General features: G+C 44.4%; 1 protein-coding gene across 2 annotated transcripts in view; it reads right to left on the reverse strand.

Annotated features, from left to right (window-relative positions):
* N4BP2 (NEDD4 binding protein 2) overlaps positions 1 to 21,909 on the reverse strand; it is a 129,667-nt gene that overhangs the window by 68,223 nt on the left and 39,535 nt on the right. For both annotated transcript variants that reach the window (XM_040335079.1, XM_040335078.1), the window contains 3 exons: positions 18,119 to 18,243; positions 12,099 to 12,187; positions 10,636 to 10,712 (listed from right to left, as the gene is read on the reverse strand). In XM_040335079.1, the coding sequence (XP_040191013.1) occupies positions 10,636 to 10,712; positions 12,099 to 12,187; positions 18,119 to 18,243 (291 nt within the window). The remainder of the gene's footprint in view (positions 1 to 10,635; positions 10,713 to 12,098; positions 12,188 to 18,118; positions 18,244 to 21,909) is intronic.

Raw genomic sequence — 21,909 nt, forward strand, 5'->3', positions numbered from 1 at the left:
TCCATCCTCCCCGTCACCCACCCCTGTCATCTCCATCCGTCATCTCCATCCTCCCCGTCACCCACCCCTGTCATCTCCATCCTCCCCGTCACCCACCCCTGTCATCTCCATCTGTCATCTCCATCCTCCCCGTCATCTCCATCTGTCATCTCCATCCTCCCCGTCACCCACCCCTGTCATCTCCATCCTCCCCGTCACCCACCCCTGTCATCTCCATCTGTCATCTCCATCCTCCCCGTCACCCACCCCTGTCATCTCCATCCTTCATCTCCATCCTCCCCGTCACCCACCCCTGTCATCTCCATCTGTCATCTCCATCCTCCCCGTCACCCACCCCTGTCATCTCCATCTGTCATCTCCATCCTCCCCGTCACCCACCCCTGTCATCTCCATCCTTCATCTCCATCCTCCCCGTCACCCACCCCTGTCATCTCCATCTGTCATCTCCATCCTCCCCGTCACCCACCCCTGTCATCTCCATCTGTCATCTCCATCCTCCCCGTCACCCACCCCTGTCATCTCCATCTGTCATCTCCATCCTCCCCGTCACCCACCCCTGTCATCTCCATCCTCCCCGTCACCCACCCCTGTCATTTCCATCCTCCCCGTCACCCACCCCTGTCATCTCCATCCTCCCCGTCACCCACCCCTGTCATCTCCATCTGTCATCTCCATCCTCCCCGTCACCCACCCCTGTCATCTCCATCCTCCCTGTCATCTCCATCTTTCATCTCCATCCTCCCCGTCACCCACCCCTGTCATCTCCATCCTCTCCGTCACCCACCCCTGTCATCTCCATCCTCCCCGTCACCCACCCCTGTCATCTCCATCCTCTCCGTCACCCACCCCTGTCATCTCCATCCTCCCCGTCACCCACCCCTGTCATCTCCATCCTCCCCGTCACCCACCCCTGTCATCTCCATCCTCCCCGTCACCCACCCCTGTCACTTCCTCTGACACTCCCGTTGCTATTGAAACCTGATCTGAAACCATTACATTGCTTGTACAGCACTGAGCATGTGCGAGGCTGAAATCCAGGAAGTCATACAGTCTGGCTTCATGATGCCCACACTTAAGATGGCCCCAGTCAATTTCTGTTTTATAAAGTGTCTAAATGCTGTAACAACCTAACAAAATGGACCTTAATTTACAGACTAACTTTACTAGAATACATTAAGCTTGTGTATTACAGGGGTATTTATATTTAAAAAGTTTTTATATTTAAAATTGTGGCCGGAACTCCGCTTTAAAGCACTCTGTCTAACGCATAGATGTATCCATGGGAACGCTCCCCATTATCTATAAGAAAAAATAAAAGCTCACAACTCCAATCGCGTTCTGCGATCCACCAACCAAAATCTGCTCCAGATACCGAAAGCCAATTACAAGTCCAAAGGAGAAAGAAGATTCGCGGTCCAGGGTCCCAGACTATGGAACGCTTTACCAACCAGCATTCGGTTGGGGGAAAAGCACTTAGCATTCAGGAGAAAGATCAAGACTTATCTCTTTTGATATCAAAGGAGACAGGAACAACAAGCGCCCAGAGGCGATTTAGTTTGCATGTGCCGCGCTATATAAGTTTTCATTCATTCATATGTCTGTAACTGTGCAAAAGGGTTTCATTATCTGTGCAATCAATGTTTTGTCTTCATAAGTAAAGCCCCGTAAACACAGGCGGAATATCGGCTGAAGTCAGCCATTACACTAGAAACTGACCGACTTTCGGCCCATGCATACAGCTGCTTGTTCAACAGAAGCCGATCTCATGACCCCAATGGCCAAAGCCAATGGCTGCGAGCGCTGACCAGTGTGTTCTGGTAAGGTAGGGGGGTCCCCCTGTCAGAAAATAATAGCAGCGGGTGGAGATCACTGTACCAACATTGCATAGTTAGTACAGCGACATCTCAGTTTATTTTTTCATTCTACCCGCTGGGTTGAACTTAACGCGTGTATCCAGGCTTAACCCCGGTTTCAAATGTAGAGGGAGATTTGGTTTTCCTTTGCTGCATTATCTTTTAGTATTGCATCAACCTCATATCCAGAAAAGAAACACAACAACTCTACCAGAACTCTATCCCTGGAATTTGTAAATACTGGCGCAGGCAGATTTAGCAAAAATTACTATAATGCATTCTAAAAGTGGCGAAGAATGCGCCAAATTCATGCACCTGTCTAGAACTCTGCGCCACTTTTTGAATGAATGAATGAATGAAACTTTCGCAAAATCTTTCTGAGACAGTTTTTCTCCCTGTAAGCCAAAAAAAGAGTTGGTCTTCACCACTTGACCTGCGGAAGAATTACCCCCTTAATGACCAAGCCATTTTTTGCAATATAACACTGCTTTACTTTAACTGAAAATTGCTTAGTCATGCAATACTGTACTCAAATAAAATGTATGTTATTCTTTTTCCCCATTATAAAACATATCTAATAAAAAATTACAAAAAATAAATAAAAAATTCTTCATAAAATTTAGGACAATATGTATTCTGCTACATATTTTTGATAAAAATCCCAAAAAGCATATATTGATTAATTTACACAAACTTTATAGCATCTACAAACTATGGTATATATATTAACGGAATTTTATTTAATTTTTTATACTAGCAATGGCAGCGATTAGCGACTTATAGCAGGACTGCGATATTGCAGTGGACAATCGGAGACTGGCACTTTTGACACTTTGTGGGAACCAGTGACACTAATAGTGTTCAGTGCTAAAAATATGCTCTGTCACTGTACTAATGACACTGGCTGGGAAGGGGTTAAAAAGCTAGGGCGATCAAAGGGTTAAGTGTGTGCCTAGCCAGTGTTTGTGTACTTAGTATTTGCTGCTTTTTCTAGGGGAAGTAATGAGTTTTTTTGCAGAGACACAAAATCCATCCCACCCGTCAGAACGGAGATCTACCTTGTTTACATAGGCAGATCCACGCTCTGTATGTTTTACCAACATACCCCGACAGACATCGAATGCTCAGCACCCACAGTTTAGCTTCTGCTGTGAATAATCACAGAAGAAGAGGCCCGCCGGTGGTGCATGCACCATCCCTGCAGGCGGAAGTGCAGGATCACACACACACATAATATATAACTCTGCGCAGAGCTGCCACCCTGTTGAAGTAAAATTGCTATAGGGCAGTCAGAAAGTTTAAGTAGGTCAATCTGTACAGCTGGTGCATCCAATGCGCCGGAATGTAAAAGTAGCACATTTTAGAACTATCTGAATTTTGTGCACTAGTCACTGTCAGAACCAAATGTGTTGCAAAAGCATCATGAATTTGGCACATTATATTAACCAAAGGGATTAAAGACAGAAAAGTGGCACAGTGGCTTTCATTCAATTCAATTTCCTTCAATGTGCTTTCTAAACACCTCCAGCACCAACTCCTGTGCATAAAAAGAGCCAATGAGCTGAGGAATGGATAGACTGTATATAGAAAATGTAACTCGCTCAATCCTCTCTGCCTCCCCTTATTTAGCAGCTGGTATAGGCCCTCCCCCACTCAAAGTGGGATTTAAAAAAAAAAATGTTTTCTTATTTTAATGTAGTATAGACATACAATAGTACAGACAACATAACAATTGTCTTCCAGTCAGAGGCATTGAGCCCACACAGGGGCACAAATGCAGAAGAGCCATTAGGTGCAATATATATTAGCCCGAGGACTGTAGTACCAACCAAAACAAACAACTCAAGAACCAGTGTTTCAACCACCCTAGTCATAGAAATCACTGGATTCTGGGAGATTTTAGTGTATTCATTAAGCCAACAAGAGGGAACCATAGGGAACACATGTTGCTTTTAACTATCCACAGCCATGGTAGGTTCCGCTAGCCATTTTGCCCAGACCCTATCCTACTTCCTGGGGCAACCCTTATGAGCATATGTATCTTTGTAGTAGGGGAGGGCTTTATTAACCAGCCGCTTCCAGAAGGGTAGACTAAGAGGGGTCCACTTTTTCCAGCATACCGGAATGGCTTTCCTAGCATAAAAAAAGGAGGCCAATCAAGGTTCTGTCCATCACTCTAGGAGCCAGATCCTCCACCAGGCCTAGTAGGCACACCGTAGGGGAAGGGAAATCAGAATATTGGTTACTGATTGAATAACAGAGAGTACTTGTGTCCAGTATACTGCAATTGCAGGACAGGACCAAAATGTGTAAAAATCATATATAGAAAAGCCCTATGTACTAGCTTAAACTGAATGAGACAATCTCGTATAAAGACCAAAATTTGTAATGGATAATCCCACATGTCCTCCCAGTCCTCAGAGTCCAGTTCAGGGGCATCAACAGACCACCACTGGTGGAGCACCAAAAGGTCAGAAGATGATACCCAAGAAAGTGCGCATATAGGCTAGAGGTGGGTTTCTCTAAACATTTATAGCATAGGATCCTTTCTTGATCTGAGGACACCAACTGAGATTCCCCAGAGGGGAAAGCATGAGACAACTAAACTAAAAAGGTGTGTGAGGGGGACACTGCGAGTAAATACAAAATAGACAAATGGGTGAATGGACTGTTCTGTAGTGACATTTTCCACAAACTTGATGTTAAATTTGGTCCAAGCCACAGGCTTTGAAGACTTTAAAAAAATAGGGTAGAGTGGGATTATTCCACAGGGGAGCATTTGGGGAGACTGCGGTGTGTGAATATTGCTCACAGGGAGATGTGCATTGAGGGTGTTGACTCATTTGGAGCTCTGGGGCCACGGAATGGTAGACACTTAATAGCCTCCACTGAGTGCACCACTGCTGTTTCTAGGATCGTAGCCTTGTTAGAAAGGTCCGGATTGAACAACCAGGAGGCAGTAACCAACTGTGGTTATATAATATTTGTAGCAGTCTGGCAGTGCCAGAACTCCTAAGGCGATGATGAAATTTGAATACAAAGGATCTGTGTTAGAAATGTATTTTAGCACTAAATGGATTGCTTTTACTTTTGTCTGTAGTATTTCTATAAACAATGACCTACAGATGACTATAACATTTGCCAAAGGGCTGGAAGGCATCCATTACTGTTTTCTTTTCCTTAAAGTGCAGAACCTATTCTTAAATATAGCCAATATCTCATGAAGACAAGGACTAAAAGTTCACTTCACGCAAACATCAGTAAAAGCTGGGGTTTGGTGGTCTGATTTTTTTTTTTTTTTTAATATCTGCAGGGTACTCCAGCACCAAGATCTTACTGCCACACATTCCAAGAAGTAAAGCGGAACCCCCAAGAAGAACCTGGGTATGAAGACCCCTTTAAAAAGTGTTCTCAAGATCTGAAATTCCTGGAAGATATAAAGAACGGCTACATGGTGTAACTCTCCAACAGCTAACAAAAACTAACTTTTTTGGGGTACAATGACCCACTTTGATTCTTTCCTGACAGTGGCAGTAGGGCATACAGTATATGGTTCTGCCAATAATTCACCTGGGAAGTCAGTAAATGCCACACAACTTTACAAGCCTTGTTCAAAATCAATATCATTGTTTGCTATTATTCAGAAGTTTATAGTAACCTTAACTACTTGCCGACCGCCCACCGTCGTTATACGTCCTCACTTTAGAGATGAATATCTCGGTAACGGCAGCAGCTGCTGCCACAATCGAGATATTCATCTCTTCTGTGGGCGGCCGTGTTAACGATAATGGCGGTCTCCGCGAGATCGCCGTTATCGGTGGCGGGAGAGGGGCCCCCCCCCCTCCCGCCGCTCTCCCGCGCCCTCCGCCGCTTACCGTAGCCGTCGGTAGCGGCGGAGGAGATCGCGACCATCCGGCTGGTGAGCGGGGACGAGACTGAAGGAAAAATCTCCTTCGCCCGTCCCCATAGCTCCGCTGGGCGGAAGTGACGTCAAAACGTCAGTCCCGCCCAGCGTCTTAAAGAAACTTTTTTTTTTTTGTCATTTGCAAATTTTTTTTTTTTTTTTTTGCATTTAAGCCCAAATATGAGATCTGAGGTCTTTTTGACCCCAGATCTCATATTTAAGAGGACCTGTCATGCTTTTTTCTATTACAAGGGATGTTTACATCCCTTGTAATAGGAATAAAAGTGATAATTTTTTTTTTTTCAGTGTTAAAAATTCTAAAATAAATAAAAATAAATGCGAAAAGCAAAAAAAAAAATTTTTTAAAGCGCCCCGTCCCGACGAGCTCGCGCGTAGAAGCGAACGTATACGCGAGTAGCGCCGACATATGAAAACGGTATTCAAACCACACAAGTGAGGTATCGCCGCGATCGTTAGAGCGAGAGCATTAATTTTAGCCTTAGGCCTACTCTGTAACTCAAAAAATGCAACCTGTAGAATTTTTTAAACGTCGCCTATCAAGATTTTTAAGGGTAAAAGTTTGACGCCATGCCACGAGCGGGCGCAATTTTTAAGCGTGACATGTTGGGTATCATTTTACTCGGCGTAACATTATCTTTCACAATATATAAAAAAATTGGGCCAAATTTATTGTTGTCTTATTTTTTCATTTAAAAAAGTGCATTTTTTCCAAAAAAAGTGCGCTTGTAAGACCGCTGCGCAAATACGGTGTGACAAAAAGTATTGCAATGACTTCCATTTTATTCTCTAGGGTGTTAGAAAAAAAATATATATAATGTTTGGGGGTTTTAAGTAATTTTCTAGCAAAAAAAAATGGTTTTGTCTCGTAAACACCGACTCTGAAAAACAGGCCCGGGGCTAAAGTGGTTAATTGCTCAAGATTCCCCAGGTTAAAGATTTTTATAGGATCAATTTCAAAGTCAGTTAAAGAAAACATGATCAACCACCTTGCGAATGAAATATGAATTTTTCACAACATATTCATCAAAATGGCTCACACACTCTATGCAATGTTGCAATTTTATGAATTACAGAACAGGTCTACTCTAGGAGGATAATCAGTGATATATTCAAGTTCACACGTTAATTTGAACGTGCAAATCAAGGACTGACTTGTTCTTACAGGAGTAATTGCTACTAGAAAAACAAAACTAAAGTTTAGCTCAGTTCTGTTTACTTCAATAATAATTGATTTGAAGTGAACATACATGTTTTGAAGAGTATGGGGCAGATCTTTCATCAATCTTGTCCTCAGGATTTGCCCACCCTCAAAACCACCACAATGTTAGTTTGGAGGCCATCCTATAAACTACAAGTTGAAGTTACTTGTTAATAATACAAACACTTAAGAGGGAAGACATACACACCCAATGGGCATTTGATCATGGCATCAATCATTAAATTGGAGCATATTTAACCACTTGCCGCCCGCCAATGACAGATTGACGGCGGCAAAGTGGTTGCTTAATCCTGACTGGACGTCATATGACGTCCTCAGGATATTGAGCCGCTGCGCGCCCCCGGGGGCGCGCATAGCGGCGATCGTTGTTGCGGGGTGTCAGTCTGACACCCCGAAACACCGATCTAGGTAAAGTGTCTCTCACGGAGACACTTTAACACGTGATCAGCCGTGTCCAATCACGATGTAAACAGGAAGAGCCGTTGATGGCTCTTCCTCACTCGCGTCTGACAGACGCGAGTAGAGGAGAGCCGATCGGAAGGTCTCCTGACGGGGGGGTTCGCGCTGATTGTTTATCAGCGCAGCCCCCCCTCGGATCGCAACACTGGACCACGAGGGAATTAAAAAAAAAAAAAAAATGGGCAAAAAATAACAAATTGTCAAAAAAATATAAATAAAAAAAAGACAGTAAAAAAAAAATGCCAATCAGTGCCCAAATGGGCACTGATTGGCAACATGGATCCATCAGTGCCACCCCACAGTGTCCATCAGTGCCACCCCACAGTGTCCATCAGTGCCACCCCACAGTGTCCATCAGTGCCACCCCACAGTGCCAATCCATGCCCAGTGCCAATCCATGCTAAGTACCCATCAGTGCCACCTATGAGTGCCCAGTGCCGCCCATGAGTGTCCATCAGTGCCGCATACCAGTGCCACCTCATCGGTGCCCATCAGTACTACCTTATCGGTGCCCATCAGTGCCACCTCATCGGTGCCCATCAGTGCCGCCATATCAGTGCCCGTAATTGAAAGAGAAAACTTACTTATTTACAAAAAAATGAACAGAAAAAAATAAAAACTTTATTTTTTTTTAAAAAAATTCAGTCTTTTTTTAGTTGTTGCGCAAAAAAAAAAAAATCGCAGAGGTGATCAAATACCACCAAAAGAAAGCTCTATTTGTGGGGAAAAAAGGACGCCAATTTTGTTTGGGTACAGTGTAGCATGACCGCGCAATTGTCATTCAAAGTGCGACATGGCTGAAAGCTGAAAATTGGCTTGGGCGGGAAGGTGCGTAAGTGCCCTGTATGGAAGTGGTTAAGCTGTGTATGGCTGCCGTTCGTGAGAAAAACTTAGAAGTGATTGCTGAAAATAAAGAGAAAGTGGAGATTCCACATATTTGAAATGATACACAGAATCAGACTGGTTTGAGGAACATCTTTACATTTGTCCACATTTCAAATCCCTTATAGCAGTGTGGCTGCTTTAGACATAGTTATGTTGATTTATACAATTCAGAATATAAAATATGCAGACTTGATTAGCAAACTATAAAGAACCTTACTGATACACAAAAGTGATCATGAACCACTTCAGGTATGTTACCCGTAACTGGATTTCTTGGATGTTTAGCAGGAATGTACACTGTATGTCTGCTGTAAAGTTAGCTACTAGATGAAGAACCTGCAAATGTGTATTTGAAATATTGTCCAGAAAATAAAGCAGAGAAATTAAGAGAAAAAAAAAAAAGCAAGCTGAAAGTTGACAGCAGGAAAACTGCAATAATCAAAAGAATTTAAACAGAACTAAATATACATACAATGGTACCGTTTTAAACTTTCAGGGGATTTCCATGTTAAACAACCAGCCATGTAATCCAGATAGCATTTTCTGGACAGCACAGTCAGCAGGGCCAATGCAAAAGGACTCCGTCACCCTCAGTTTAGGGACTGGGAGAATCAGCACAGTGATGATAAAATGATAAATCTTCTAGTCCGAATGTTGCTCTGCAGAGGAGTCTGATATCAAGACACAGACTTGGGTACTTAAAATAGCTCCATTTACAAATACATTTAAAACTAAAGGAAGTCCTATTGGTTAAAGTTCTGCATTTGAGTTCCTTGGTCTGTATACCCTTGGTGGTCATTACGATAGGGTTTCACTCTCCCTGTAAGATTTTTTTATTTCATATTATATAGAATGGAAATAATAGTGTACAAGCATGCTGAGAAGGGCTTAAGTACCCAAAACTCCTAGACAGACAGGAACAGAGTGGAGAATAATTTCAGGGAGATTTTGCGGTTGAAGTATTCAAGACATTTAGGACAGGGTTTGACAAATTTGCTTGGAATCTAGGAGCCAGCTAAAAAAGTTAGGAGCCAGAAAACGCCCCCCGTCCCGACGAGCTTGCGCGCAGAAGCGAACACATACGTGAGCAGCGCCTGCATATGTAAACGGTGTTCAAACCACACATGTGAGGTATCGCCGCGATTGGTAGAGCGAGAGCAATAATTCTAGCCCTAGACCTCCTCTGTAACTCAAAACATGCAACCTGTAGATTTGTTTAAACGTCGCCTATGAAGATTTTAAAGGGTAAAAGTTTGTCGGCATTCCACGAGCGGACGCAATTTTGAAGCGCGACATGTTGGGTATGAATTTACTCGGCGTAACATTATCTTTCATAATATTAAAAAAAATGTGGATAACTTTACTGTTGCCTTATTTTTTTATTAAAAAAAGTGTAATTTTTTCCCAAAAAAAGTGCGCTTGTAAGACCGCTGCGCAAATATGGCGTGACAGAAAGTATTGCAACGATCGCCATTTTATTTTCTAGGGTGTTAGGATAAAAAATATATATAATGTTTGGGGGTTCTAATTAGAGGGAAGAAGATGGCAGTGAAAATAGTGAAAAATGACATTAGAATTGCTGTTTAACTTGTAATGCTTAACTTGTAATACCAACGGCCACCACCAGATGGCGCCAGCTCACATCTAGTGGTAATAACTTGTAATACCAACGACTCACCACCAGATGGCGCCAGCTCACAAGCCAAGTCGCCAGGACAATATTTCTAGTCGCCATGGCGACCGGGATTTGTCGAGCCCTGATTTAGGAGGCTAGGAACTGACAGTCCATAAAGTTATACCTATATCACTTTTTGATAGAATAACCCTCTAATTTTCTCAAATGAGTATATGGCTGCATAAGCTTGTGTTCATAGATTTATCTCGAGTTCAGCTTTTAGACCCCTTTCACACTGAAGGTGCTTTTCAGACATTTTAGCTCTAAAAATAGTGCCTGTAAAGTGCCTCTCCAGCCTCCCCAGTGCTTCCACACTGGGGCTTTGCGCTTGCAGAAAATGCGCTTGCAAAAAGAAAAAAAGTCCTGCAAGCAGCATTTTTGGGGCCATGTGTATACACCCCTCCTAAACTGCCCCTCCCATTGAAATGAATGGGCAGCGCTGCCGAAGCATGGCTAAAGTGCCTGCAAAGCACTTCGGCAGCAGCGTTTTTAACCCCCTGTTAACCTCATCTTTGGGGTTAAAAGCGCCGCTAAAATACGGCGGTCTGAGTGTGAAAGTAGCCCAAGAGAAAGGTATTCATAGCACATTAGGAGAATAATTGATAATTAGCAGTCGTACCTTTCAAGTTCTTTAGGTTTATATTTCCACCACGTTTCTGGTTCACGAAATGTTACTTTATATTTGTGTTTCATGGCCTATTAAACAAAAAATTTAAAATTAATTTATAAACAGAAATGAGCAAATACAATTAGTTTTATAAATATTGTATGCATTATAAGCATGACAGCTTTCAGTACATAAAAGAGCTGCAATCAGTAACCTTTGGAATTTTTCAAAAATAAAATAAAATATTCAGTGCATTTAGCATGCACTATGTCTAAATACCACGGCCCGGATTCACAAAGCACTTGCGCCGACGTATCTCCAGACACGCTGCGTAAGTGCAAATATGCGCCGTCGTATCTGTGCACCCTGCCCACAAAACTAAGATACGCCTAAAAACAGGCTACATCCGACCGACGTAACTTGCCTACGCCGGCGTAGAGTGGGCGCATATTTACGCTGGATGCATTTGGCGCTCCCATTGATTTTCTATTCAAATATGCAAATGAGGGAGATACGCCGAGGTGTAACTCAGCAGCAGACATGGAAAGGTCTGCACCAGGGAACTCAGGCCCACGTATTTTACGTTGGACATGAATATGACTAGGCATAGGTTACGTTTACGCCATAGGCAGTGATCCGGTGTATCTTAGGCAGTTGTTCCGACGTGATTGTGAGCATGCGCACTGGGATGCGCCCACAGGACGGCGCATGCGCAGTTCGTTATACGTATCTGTCTGGCGCTCGGCCCTTCATTTGCATGGGGTCACGCCTCATTTGCATGGCTCACGCCTACTTCCACTTACGCCGACTTACGCCTTGGAAACCCAGCGCAGTTTTGGAAGGAAGTGCTTTGTGAATTCAATGCTTGCCTCCATGCGCTGCGTCGGCGTAGCGTAGGCGGCAAAAATGTGCGCCAATGTCTGTGAATCCGGGCCCATGTCTCCTATTTTAGTTATCTATGCTGTTACCTTCCCGCCTCTTGGCCACATTTGCTAACCAACTCCACGCAATTTCAGCTTTATTCGGAGCAATGCAAGTATACTCTATCTGCTAAACTATGCAAAAAAAAAAATAGATTAAAGTAAAACGTGATCACATTGCATGTAATTAAAATGTAATCAACTTTCTCACACTATTGCCTACTACCTGAAACTGCAGTACCTAAACCATAACGTCAAGAGTCACACCTATGCAAGCTCAGACATAACATTCTAAAGGGCATGGCCATTAGTATGGAGTTGCCCTTTCTCAGATGTCAAGTCCTGGGGAAAAAAGTGTGGGAACTCCCACCCAAGATCCACTCCCCCCCACCAAAAAAAAATATATATATGATGATACGCTCATATGCATAATTACTAAACTGCAAACGCTGACAAAATATGAACAAAATAAGGAAAAACAAAATCAGCCATATAACAAAGCGACATGTAAAAATCTTTTTCAGTTATTTCAGTTCAATGTCAAACTGTTCTGACCATAGAGACATATGGCTTCATTTCCCATCCTTGTAAGTTGGTATTGTCTATTATGATCGGTGAGACATTCTTCTCAAAAGCATCTTTAGCTGAAACAAAAAAGTGATCTTATAAATGCCTGATTTGTGGTAGGGCATGAAACAAAGTCAACAAGCAAAACTGAAAAACTCAACAATATAACAAAGTAAATTATGCCTTTTAAAAATATATAGCAAACAAACCAGCTTGTGCAAAATGATCACCCTTCAGCTTACCTGACATTAAGAGTATTCCATTTCAAAATAACTGCTACACAAGAAATTCTATAATTAAGCTTCCAGTTGCTTTCAACACCCACCAATTTTACAAAGTCTTGTGTGCATTTTAACCTCCCCACCCCAACCAAGTGATAGCATTCAGGCCTAGAGATTGGCCTCACTTGCACCAAGCATTGTGCTGTGGGGAGGCACAAGGAGTGCCACGCAGGCATCTTCTCCTTTAACCCAACTTCCTTTAAGGCAAGCATAGGGATGGTACCCAAATTAATCTGGAACTGCCTGCAGCAAAGCACTTTTATCTCACATCTCTTTTTAATAAAGATTTGAACCTGCTGCGCATAAAAGAAAAATATAGGTTTAAAAAAAAAAAAAAAAAAAAAAAAAAAAAAAAACACACACACTTATGTGGTTTAGCCAATAATTTTCTGCATAACAGATCATTGTGACCTGTGTGTAACTGGGGCAGTGGGAGGGACATGTCCTTTGCCTACATACTGTGTGCTAAAAGGTGTCCCTATTTATAATTTAAGAAAGCTGGGAGGTATGATTATTGTGTCATTGCAAATGTTAAAAACCTGTGAAAGATTGTGCAAAAATATTTCTGCAGTTAATTCATTCAGAATTCACAACTCTAGCCAAAAAAAAATAGAAAAAGATGCCGTCATAATAACTGGCTGTACTCACTAAACAAGCCTGCTCCCATGATATATTAAATTCACCCACTCAAAGCATGTTCTGTAGACAGGCACTATGCTATGATTCAGCAGGAGGGGATACGTGTTCATCTGTGGGTATGCTTAGAGTTAAGCCCCGTACACACAATCGGATATTCCAACAACAATTGTGTGATGGATGTGTTTTGTCGGATAACCCGACCGTCTGCATGCTCCATCTGACAATTGTTGTCGGAATTTCCGACAACAAATGTTGGATAGCCATGCTCTCAAATTGTCCGACAACAAATGTGTTCCGTCGGATTATCCGATCGCATGCACACAAGTCCGTCGGACTAAAATCCAAAGTACAAACATGCATGCCCAGAACCAAAGCTAACCATCAGACGACATTAGCAGAAGTTGCCCAAAGGGTGGCGCTAAAGAACTGAAAAAAAACGTAGTTTCGTGTATGTTGGCTGAAAAAGTTATGCTGTCTGTATGCAGAACAAGTTCACGGCCAACGCCCTTCTGACAAAAATCCACAGATTTGTCCGATGGAAATCCGATCGTGTGTACGAGGCTTTAGAAATGTATATTTTTTCCTAAGCAGTATGAATTTCACAACAGTGCATTTCCTGGTAAGAGGGTGCCTAACCACTCCTGTGCCCACAGCCTTTATAATGCCCTATCTATTCTTGGGAGATTTGGAATGAGATTTGGTTTTGTCAGTAATGTGCTACTCAATGTTCTCTGTACTGGAGACTCTAAAAAGGAGGAAGAAAAACATTGCCACAACAAAGATAGCCACACAAAACAAGGTAGAACAAGGTATGGAAAGTCAGCTGCAGGGAGACTACAGGCAATAATAGTGAGAAGTTCTTTGTCTTCTGCCTGCAAAGGGCTTGCTTTGGAACAAAGCTTCACGAGTTCAGTTCCTTTTTAATCTTTTTACTAAACATAACCTTTTTCAGTCTCAGTTTAACTTGTCCAGAGTTGTAACACTTTTTTCCAAAAAGAAGAAATCTGGAAAAAACTATTTACATCAAAATTGTCCCCTTAAAGCGGTAGTAAAGCCTGCTCTGCGAAAAATTTGCATCTGAATCAATGAACATAACCGCACCGGACTCCCGCACTGAAACCGCGGCCTCGTATGTGTGAACGCAGTCTTACACTAGTATGAGAATGCAAAGCACTTCTTGCACAAAAAAGTGCCCACTGACACAGGCCCTAACATTGTTTGGGGTAAACAATGCGATGTGTAAAATGTATCCTAGGGCCAAATTCTCAAAAGAGATACGCAGGCGGAACTGCTGTTCAGCCTGCGTATCTCTGTGCCTAACTTTGGAAACGATCCTCAAAAGGCTTTTTCCTAAGTTAGGCAGAAGATCTGACATGTGTAAGACACTTACACGGTCAGATCTTAGGATGCAGTACCGCATCCGCCGCTGGGGGCATTTCTCATTGAAATGCCGCTTTGAGTATGCAAATGAGGACTTAAGCAGATCCACAACGCTTTTCAGCATTGTGATTTCTGCGCAAGTTCCGATTTGCTTGCGCAAAACTAGGGCTGGTTTTACAATGTGGAAAGTTAGTCACACCATGTAAAAGCCCATTCAAGCGACGGCATTTGGTATGCATTCCCGAGGGAGAACTCCACGGCAATTTGTAAAATCAAAACCGGCATGGGTTCCCCCCCAGGAGCATACCAGGCCCTTAGATCTGGTATGGGTTGTAAGGAGACCCCCCTACGCCGAAAAATCGACGTAGGGGTCCCCCTACAATCCATACCAGACCCGTATCCAAAGCACGCTACCCGGCCGGTCAGGAAAGGGAGTGGGGACGAGCGAGCGCCCCCCCCTCCTCCTGAGCCGTGCCAGGCCGCATGCCCTCAACATGGGGGGGTTGGGTGCTCTGGGGCAGGGGGGCGCACTGCGGGCCCCCCCACCCCAGAGCACCCTGTCCCCATGTTGATGAGGACAGGACCTCTTCCCGACAACCCTTGCCGTTGGTTGTCGGGGTCTGCGGGCGGGGGCTTATCGGAATCTGGGAGTCCCCTCAAATAAGGGGGCCCCCAGATACCGGCCCCCCACCCTAAGTGAATGGATATGGGGTACATCGTACCCCTACCCATTCACCTGGAGGCAAAGTGATAGTTATTAAACACACAACACAAGGGTTTTTAAAATCATTTATTAGTCTGCTCCGGAGGCCCCCCCTGTCTTCTTTAGCTCTAATACCAGGGGGGGCTTCTTCTTCCACTCTCCGGGGGGGGGTCTTCGCTCTCCGGGGGTCTTCTCCGCTCTCCGGGGGTCTTCTTCTATCTTCGCCGCTCTCCGCTGTTGACTCGGCGCACCCCGGTTCTTCTGCAGCTGTCCGGTGCCTTCTCCTTCAGCGCTGGCTGCCTGCTATCTTCGTGTGTTAGCTCAATTACTAGCAGGCAGCCAGCGCGGTCTTCTGTGACGTCATGTTCTTCTTCTCCCTTCTTCCGATGTTGACACGTCGCCTCTTGTCACTGCAATGATGGAAGCGCGCCTTGCATCCCATTTATATAGGCATCACCGTCCCATCATGCTCCGGTTGGTACCCACGTGGGTAGGCACCCACCACGTGGGTACCAACCGGAGCATGATGGGACGGTGATGCCTATATAAATGGGATGCAAGGCGCGCTTCCATCATTGCAGTGACAAGAGGCGACGTGTCAACATCGGAAGAAGGGAGAAGAAGAACATGACGTCACAGAAGACCGCGCTGGCTGCCTGCTAGTAATTGAGCTAACACACGAAGATAGCAGGCAGCCAGCGCTGAAGGAGAAGGCACCGGACAGCTGCAGAAGAACCGGGGTGCGCCGAGTCAACAGCGGAGAGCGGCGAAGATAGAAGAAGACCCCCGGAGAGCGGAGAAGACCCCCGGAGAGCGAAGACCCCCCCCCGGAGAGTGGAAGAAGAAGCCCCCCCTGGTATTAGAGCTAAAGAAGACAGGGGGGGCCTCCGGAGCAGACTAATAAATGATTTTAAAAACCCTTGTGTTGTGTGTTTAATAACTATCACTTTGCCTCCAGGTGAATGGGTAGGGGTACGATGTACCCCATATCCATTCACTTAGGGTGGGGGGCCGGTATCTGGGGGCCCCCTTATTTGAGGGGACTCCCAGATTCCGATAAGCCCCCGCCCGCAGACCCCGACAACCAACGGCAAGGGTTGTCGGGAAGAGGTCCTGTCCTCATCAACATGGGGACAGGGTGCTCTGGGGTGGGGGGGCCCGCAGTGCGCCCCCCTGCCCCAGAGCACCCAACCCCCTCATGTTGAGGGCATGCGGCCTGGCACGGCTCAGGAGGGGGGGGCGCTCGCTCGTCCCCACTCCCTTTCCTGACCGGCCGGGTAGCGTGCTTTGGATACGGGTCTGGTATGGATTGAAGGGGGACCCCCTACGTCGATTTTTCGGCGTAGGGGGGGTCTCCTTACAACCCATACCAGACCTAAGGGCCTGGTATGCTCCTGGGGGGGGGACCCATGCCGGTTTTTTCTTTGAAAATTGGCATGGAGTTCTCCCTCTCAGGAATGCATGCCGAGCGACGCTGTCAATTTTTCTTTTTTTCTTTTTGTTTTCCCGGCGCGTATTTTTTTTTTTCACCCGTCGCAACTTTATTGTCCCGTCGCAATCCACAAAGCCCGGCGTAAATTACGTTCACGCGCTGCACGTCGGGAAAATTACGTCACACGCATGCGCAGTACGGCCGGCGCGGGAGCGCGCCTCATTTAAATAGTAATCGCCCCCCGGAGAGGAGGACCGCCTTGCGACGGAGGCACTTAAGTTACACGGCGTGTAATTTCTAGGTAAGTGCTTTGTGGATCGGGCACTTAGGTAGAAATTTTAAGGCCGTGTAACTTAACTGCTGAAATTTAAATTAGGCTACGTTTTTGGGAATTTGGCCCCAAGACTCTATATAATAGGTTTTATTTACTATATGCCAAGCTATTTTAGTCCGAAAGGTGCAAGGTTTGTTTGTTTTGTGTGTTTTCCTATTTTTGATACTTTATGGATTTTCTTCTTTTTTTTTGGAGGGGATTATTTATCTCTATATGATTTAAATATGGTTAAATACTGATACAGAATGTTAAAGGGGTTGTAAAGGTTTGTTTCTTATTTTCTAAATAGGTTCCTTTAAAAGAGGAAGTAAACCATCTTAAAAAAATAAATAAAAAAAAAATCAGGAAAAAAACCCCACCTCCAAGAGAAAGGCATAATGAGCTAGTATGTATAGCATACTAGCTCATTATGAATTACTTACCTGAGATCGAAGCCCCCGAAGTGGTCCTCGATAACCTCCTCCACCGCCGCCATCTCTCCCGGAGTGACTTCCGGGTATCGCTGCTCCGGCGCTGTGACTGGACGGAGCAGCGATGACGTCACTCCCGCGCATGCGCACGGGAGCCTTCACCAACGGCACTCTCAGTGCACCTGCGCCGTTGTCTACGGCGCGCATGTGCCGTAGACATCGGTGCCCCTTTTTTGGAAAATATCTCCTTAACTGTGTAGGTTAAGGAGATATTTCTTGGACCTACAGGTAAGCCTTAATCTAGGCTTACCTGTAAGTTAAAGTGGTCTGTAAGGGTTTACAACCACTTTAAACTAGTGCATTGTTGGTTCACTTTTCTTTTCCTTCTAAAAAAAAAAAAATGTCTTTGTCCGAATTTTTCACTTCCTGTTCCTTCTCAGTAAGCTTACCCTCATCACTGTGCGTCTCCACGCAGGGATGTAGTCCCAAGGGAGGGGGTGAGCACACCGAATAAACCCCCAGCCGGAATGGCTTGGATGATGGTGGAACAGGAAGTGAGAAATTCAGACTAAAAAAAAAAAAACATTTAGAAGGGGAGATTTATGAAAATTTGAGAGCTCATAAATTCAAAATAACCAGGTTCCTTGTTAATTTTTTTTGCCGAAAATGAAAAGATGAGGCTTTGCTGGGCTTCACTTGTGCTTTCAGCTTCATTACTTTACTGTTCATATATCAGACTCATCAGAATACTATTTATGTACATTTTGTTCAGTTTTGCATGTAAGAACATGTAAATTACATAGTGCTGCTTTAATACCCATTTCCATACCTCGCTGCTGATTCCAGTCGTGAGCCTCACTCAGACAGTTTTTATCAAACTGGTATTGGCCATTTTTCTGAAAATAATCATCAGTACTTAGAATAACTCCAGTCGGGTTCTGCTCCAATAACATTCTAAAAGAGGGACAACATGCCACATGTTATATGGGTCTAATATATGATAATAAATACACTTCAGAAAAAGAGTAAGATGAAGACTTTCTATGGGCACATTGGAATATAGAACTACAAAACTGGGAAATCTCTGGGACCCAGGTAGACCATACCCTTTGACATTGTCACTTTAGGAATAATGAAAGCTGCCGACATGTACACAGTACAGCCGCTCACAGGGTGCCTGCTCACATCAACAGCTTTTAGTATCCTCTGCTTTTCCCAAATAACAGGAACAATTTCAGGCAACATATGATTCTATGTTCTAAAATCAGAATGTCCAATAATTTCACTACTGAGGCTGGATTCACACCTATGCATTTTTAGTGCTTTTTGCAGATTTGCACTACACAACGTGTTCCATAGGAAACCATGTTAAATCTGCAAAAAGGACTAAAAATGCATAGGTGTGAATCCAGCCTTAGGGCAGATTTCAAACAGATCCTGACAAGTGAGATAAGTGGGCCTGTTTACTGATGGGTGTGCCATTAACCTTCTCTCTGAGCGCATTTTGCTTTCATTCAGGCTCAAGTATTAAGCAAGGCCTGGTGAAGGTGAGAAATTACTGACAGTTTTATGCATGAAGGGTGTTTTTGAGAATACCTCTTTTGCGTTACAAACCAACAGTTAAAAAAGGGGGTCCCAGATCACCAGATTGCTGTGAAAAGGTGGTGGAATGGAGGCTGTGTTTGCTGTATGACTCTCAGGCTTAAAGTGGCTCTAAACGCAGAAGGTTTTTTATCTTCATGTATTTTATGCATGAAGATAAAAAAACCTTCAGTGTGCTGCAGCTCCCCTAATAATTACCTGAGCCCCCTTCTGATCCAGCGATGTTGCACAAGAACCTAGGCTGCCCAGGACTCTCTCTCCTGATTGGCTGAGACACAGCAGTGGGTGCCATTGGCTCTCGCTGCTGTCAAAGTCAATAAGCCAATGCGGAGAGAGAGGGGGCAGAGTCAAGCCACATCTCTGTGTCTGAATGGACACACAGAGCAGCAGCTCAGCCCGGTACCCCCCATAGCAAGGAGGCAGGAGGGAAGGGCCAGGAGCACCGGCGAGGGACCCGAGTAGAGGAGGATCTGGACTGCCCTGTGCAAAACCACTGCACAGGGCAGGCAAGTATAAATGTTTTTCTATTTTTAAATAACTTTGCTTGTTTGCACCCTCCACTGCCACATTTGGCACTTATTGGAAGGGGAGGGGGGAGCGGGTACCCGTTTTTCACAGGTACCCGCTCCCACCTCCTGGTAAGATTGCCTTATGGCGATCTACTTCATTTATGGTTCCTCCTCCCTCGCGGACTTCTGGCACACACAGAGGTCCCAGGAGACCGTGGAAACCATTCTGAAAGTGCATCGCGGCTTACACAGTAAAAAAACAGGCTGTGAGGCTTAATTTCCTGTTTCCCTTACTACAGATGCCAGTGACGAATCGGCTATTTGTGTATATGTTAATCTTTCTATACATTTTTAAATAAAATCATATTGAACTAAAAAAACATCTCAATAAGCTTATATTAATTGGTTTGCGCAAAAGTTAGAGCGTCTATAAACTATGGTATATTTAAAAAAAAAAAATTGTAGTAATGCAGGACTGATATTGCAGTGGAAAATTGGGACACCTGACACTTTTGGGGGACCAGTGACACTAATACAGGATCAGTACTAAAAAAAAAAAAGTATGCACCGTCACTGTACTAATGACACTGGCAGGAAAGGGGATAACATCTGGGGCGATCAAAGGATTAAATGTATGCCTAGGTTGTGCCTACAATGTGGGGGGGGTGTGCTTTGACTAGGGGAAGGCAAAGGTCCTTGTTCTTGCTTTGCAGATAACACAGGATCGAAATAGGGCTGGGGGAAAAAAAAAATCGATTTGAATCTAGAATCGAGTTGAGAGATCAAATCGGTTCAGATTTTCAGCAAATCGTTTTGTTCGATCTTTTTTTCCCCACCAGGACCGGCGCGGACGTGGCCCTGAGGAGCTGCGGGCAGGAGTTTTTAGGCGAGGCCACGGCTTCGGCCTAGTCCGCAAGGCTGGACGCTGCGGACTCGCCTAAAAACTCCTGCCTGCAGCTCCTCAAGACCGGTGCGGTGTCCATAAAAATAAATAAATAATAAATTCGAATCGTGAATCAAGTTTTTTTTTTTTTAATCGCAGATTTTTTTTTGGAGAAAATCGTCCAGCTCTAGATCAAAGCCTTCCCGCTGACAGAACAGTCTGCCTTGTTTACAAAGGCAGACTGCCGTTCTGCTTGTGTCCCAACGTACATTGAGCCTGCCACACCCACCGATTGGCTCCCAGTGTGATTGGACACAGCAGGTCCAGCAGTGCGCCCCAGACCCGGAAGTGCGAGATCACGTAATAGAAATGTGATTAATCCTAAGTAGTTAAAAAATATCCCATTCTCTTTGTATTACTTCCTTTGTGTGAAATCCCTGGTGTTCCTGCCAGTCCCTCGGCTTTCCAATGAAAAACTGATCACACTAGACAGGAGAGATGATCCGTCCCCAGTTTTTTGGATATGCTGGGAGCTAATCCAATGATCAGGTTTGTGTGGACATGTCCCCTCTACAGCAATTTCCTGGGAAGTTCAGTGTGCTGCTGTTTCTACTCCCCAGCTCTCTGAGCCCCTTATGCATTTGGCAACAGAGGGTATGGGATCACTTATAAAAAAAAGAAAAGGGGGGGGGGGGGTATTTATGTTTTGCCTTTCGTTTCTATTTTAAACTGAATAGGTTGTTTTACAAGGTGAGGGTTTACATATACCTTAACCCCTTCCCAACCAGCCCCCGCAGTAATACTGTGGCAGGTCCCCTGGGCAAACCGGCGTAGCTATATGTCGCCTCGTCCTTTGACCACAAGGGGGCGCAGGCGCGACGCCTGAGCCAATGAGCATGCCCGGTGGTCGCAATGACCGCCGAGCACCCGTGATCGCTCCACACAGAGACAGAACGGAGATCTCTCAATGTAAACAGACAGATCTCGGTTCCGTCAGGGGTGAGGAGAGCGATCTGTTATTCATACCAAGTATAAACAACAGATCGCTCTTCTTACCCAGGCAGTCCCACCCCCCACAGTTAGAATCACTCCCTAGGTAACAGTTAATCCCTTGATCACCCCTAGTGTTAACCCCTTCCCTGCCAGTGATATTTACACAGTAACAGTGCATTTCTATAGCGATGATTGCTGTATAAATGCCAAAGGTCCCAAAAATGTGTCAAAAGTGTCCGATCTGTCCACCATAATGTCGCAGTCCCAATAAAAATCTCTGATAAATCGCCATTACTAGTAAAAAAAAAAAAATCTTCCCCCTATTTTGTAGACGCTATAAATTTTGCACAAACCAATCAACATACGCTTATTGTGATTTTTATTACAAAGAAATTTGCAGAAAAGTACATATCCGCCAGAACAGAGGGAAAACAATTGCTTTAAAAAAAATAAAAAAAAATGGAGAAATGTATAGCAAAAAGTACAAAATATTGTGTTTAAAAATTGTCGCACTTTTTGTTTATAGCGCAAAACATTAAACCGCAGAGATGATCAAAAACCACCAAAAGAGGAGGGGGGAGGAGACCGATCGATGTTCCAATATACTAGGAACACAGTCTCCTCCCCTGCCAG

The sequence above is a fragment of the Rana temporaria genome, chromosome 1 (genome assembly GCF_905171775.1).
Source record: "Rana temporaria chromosome 1, aRanTem1.1, whole genome shotgun sequence".
Lineage (NCBI taxonomy): Eukaryota > Metazoa > Chordata > Amphibia > Anura > Ranidae > Rana > Rana temporaria.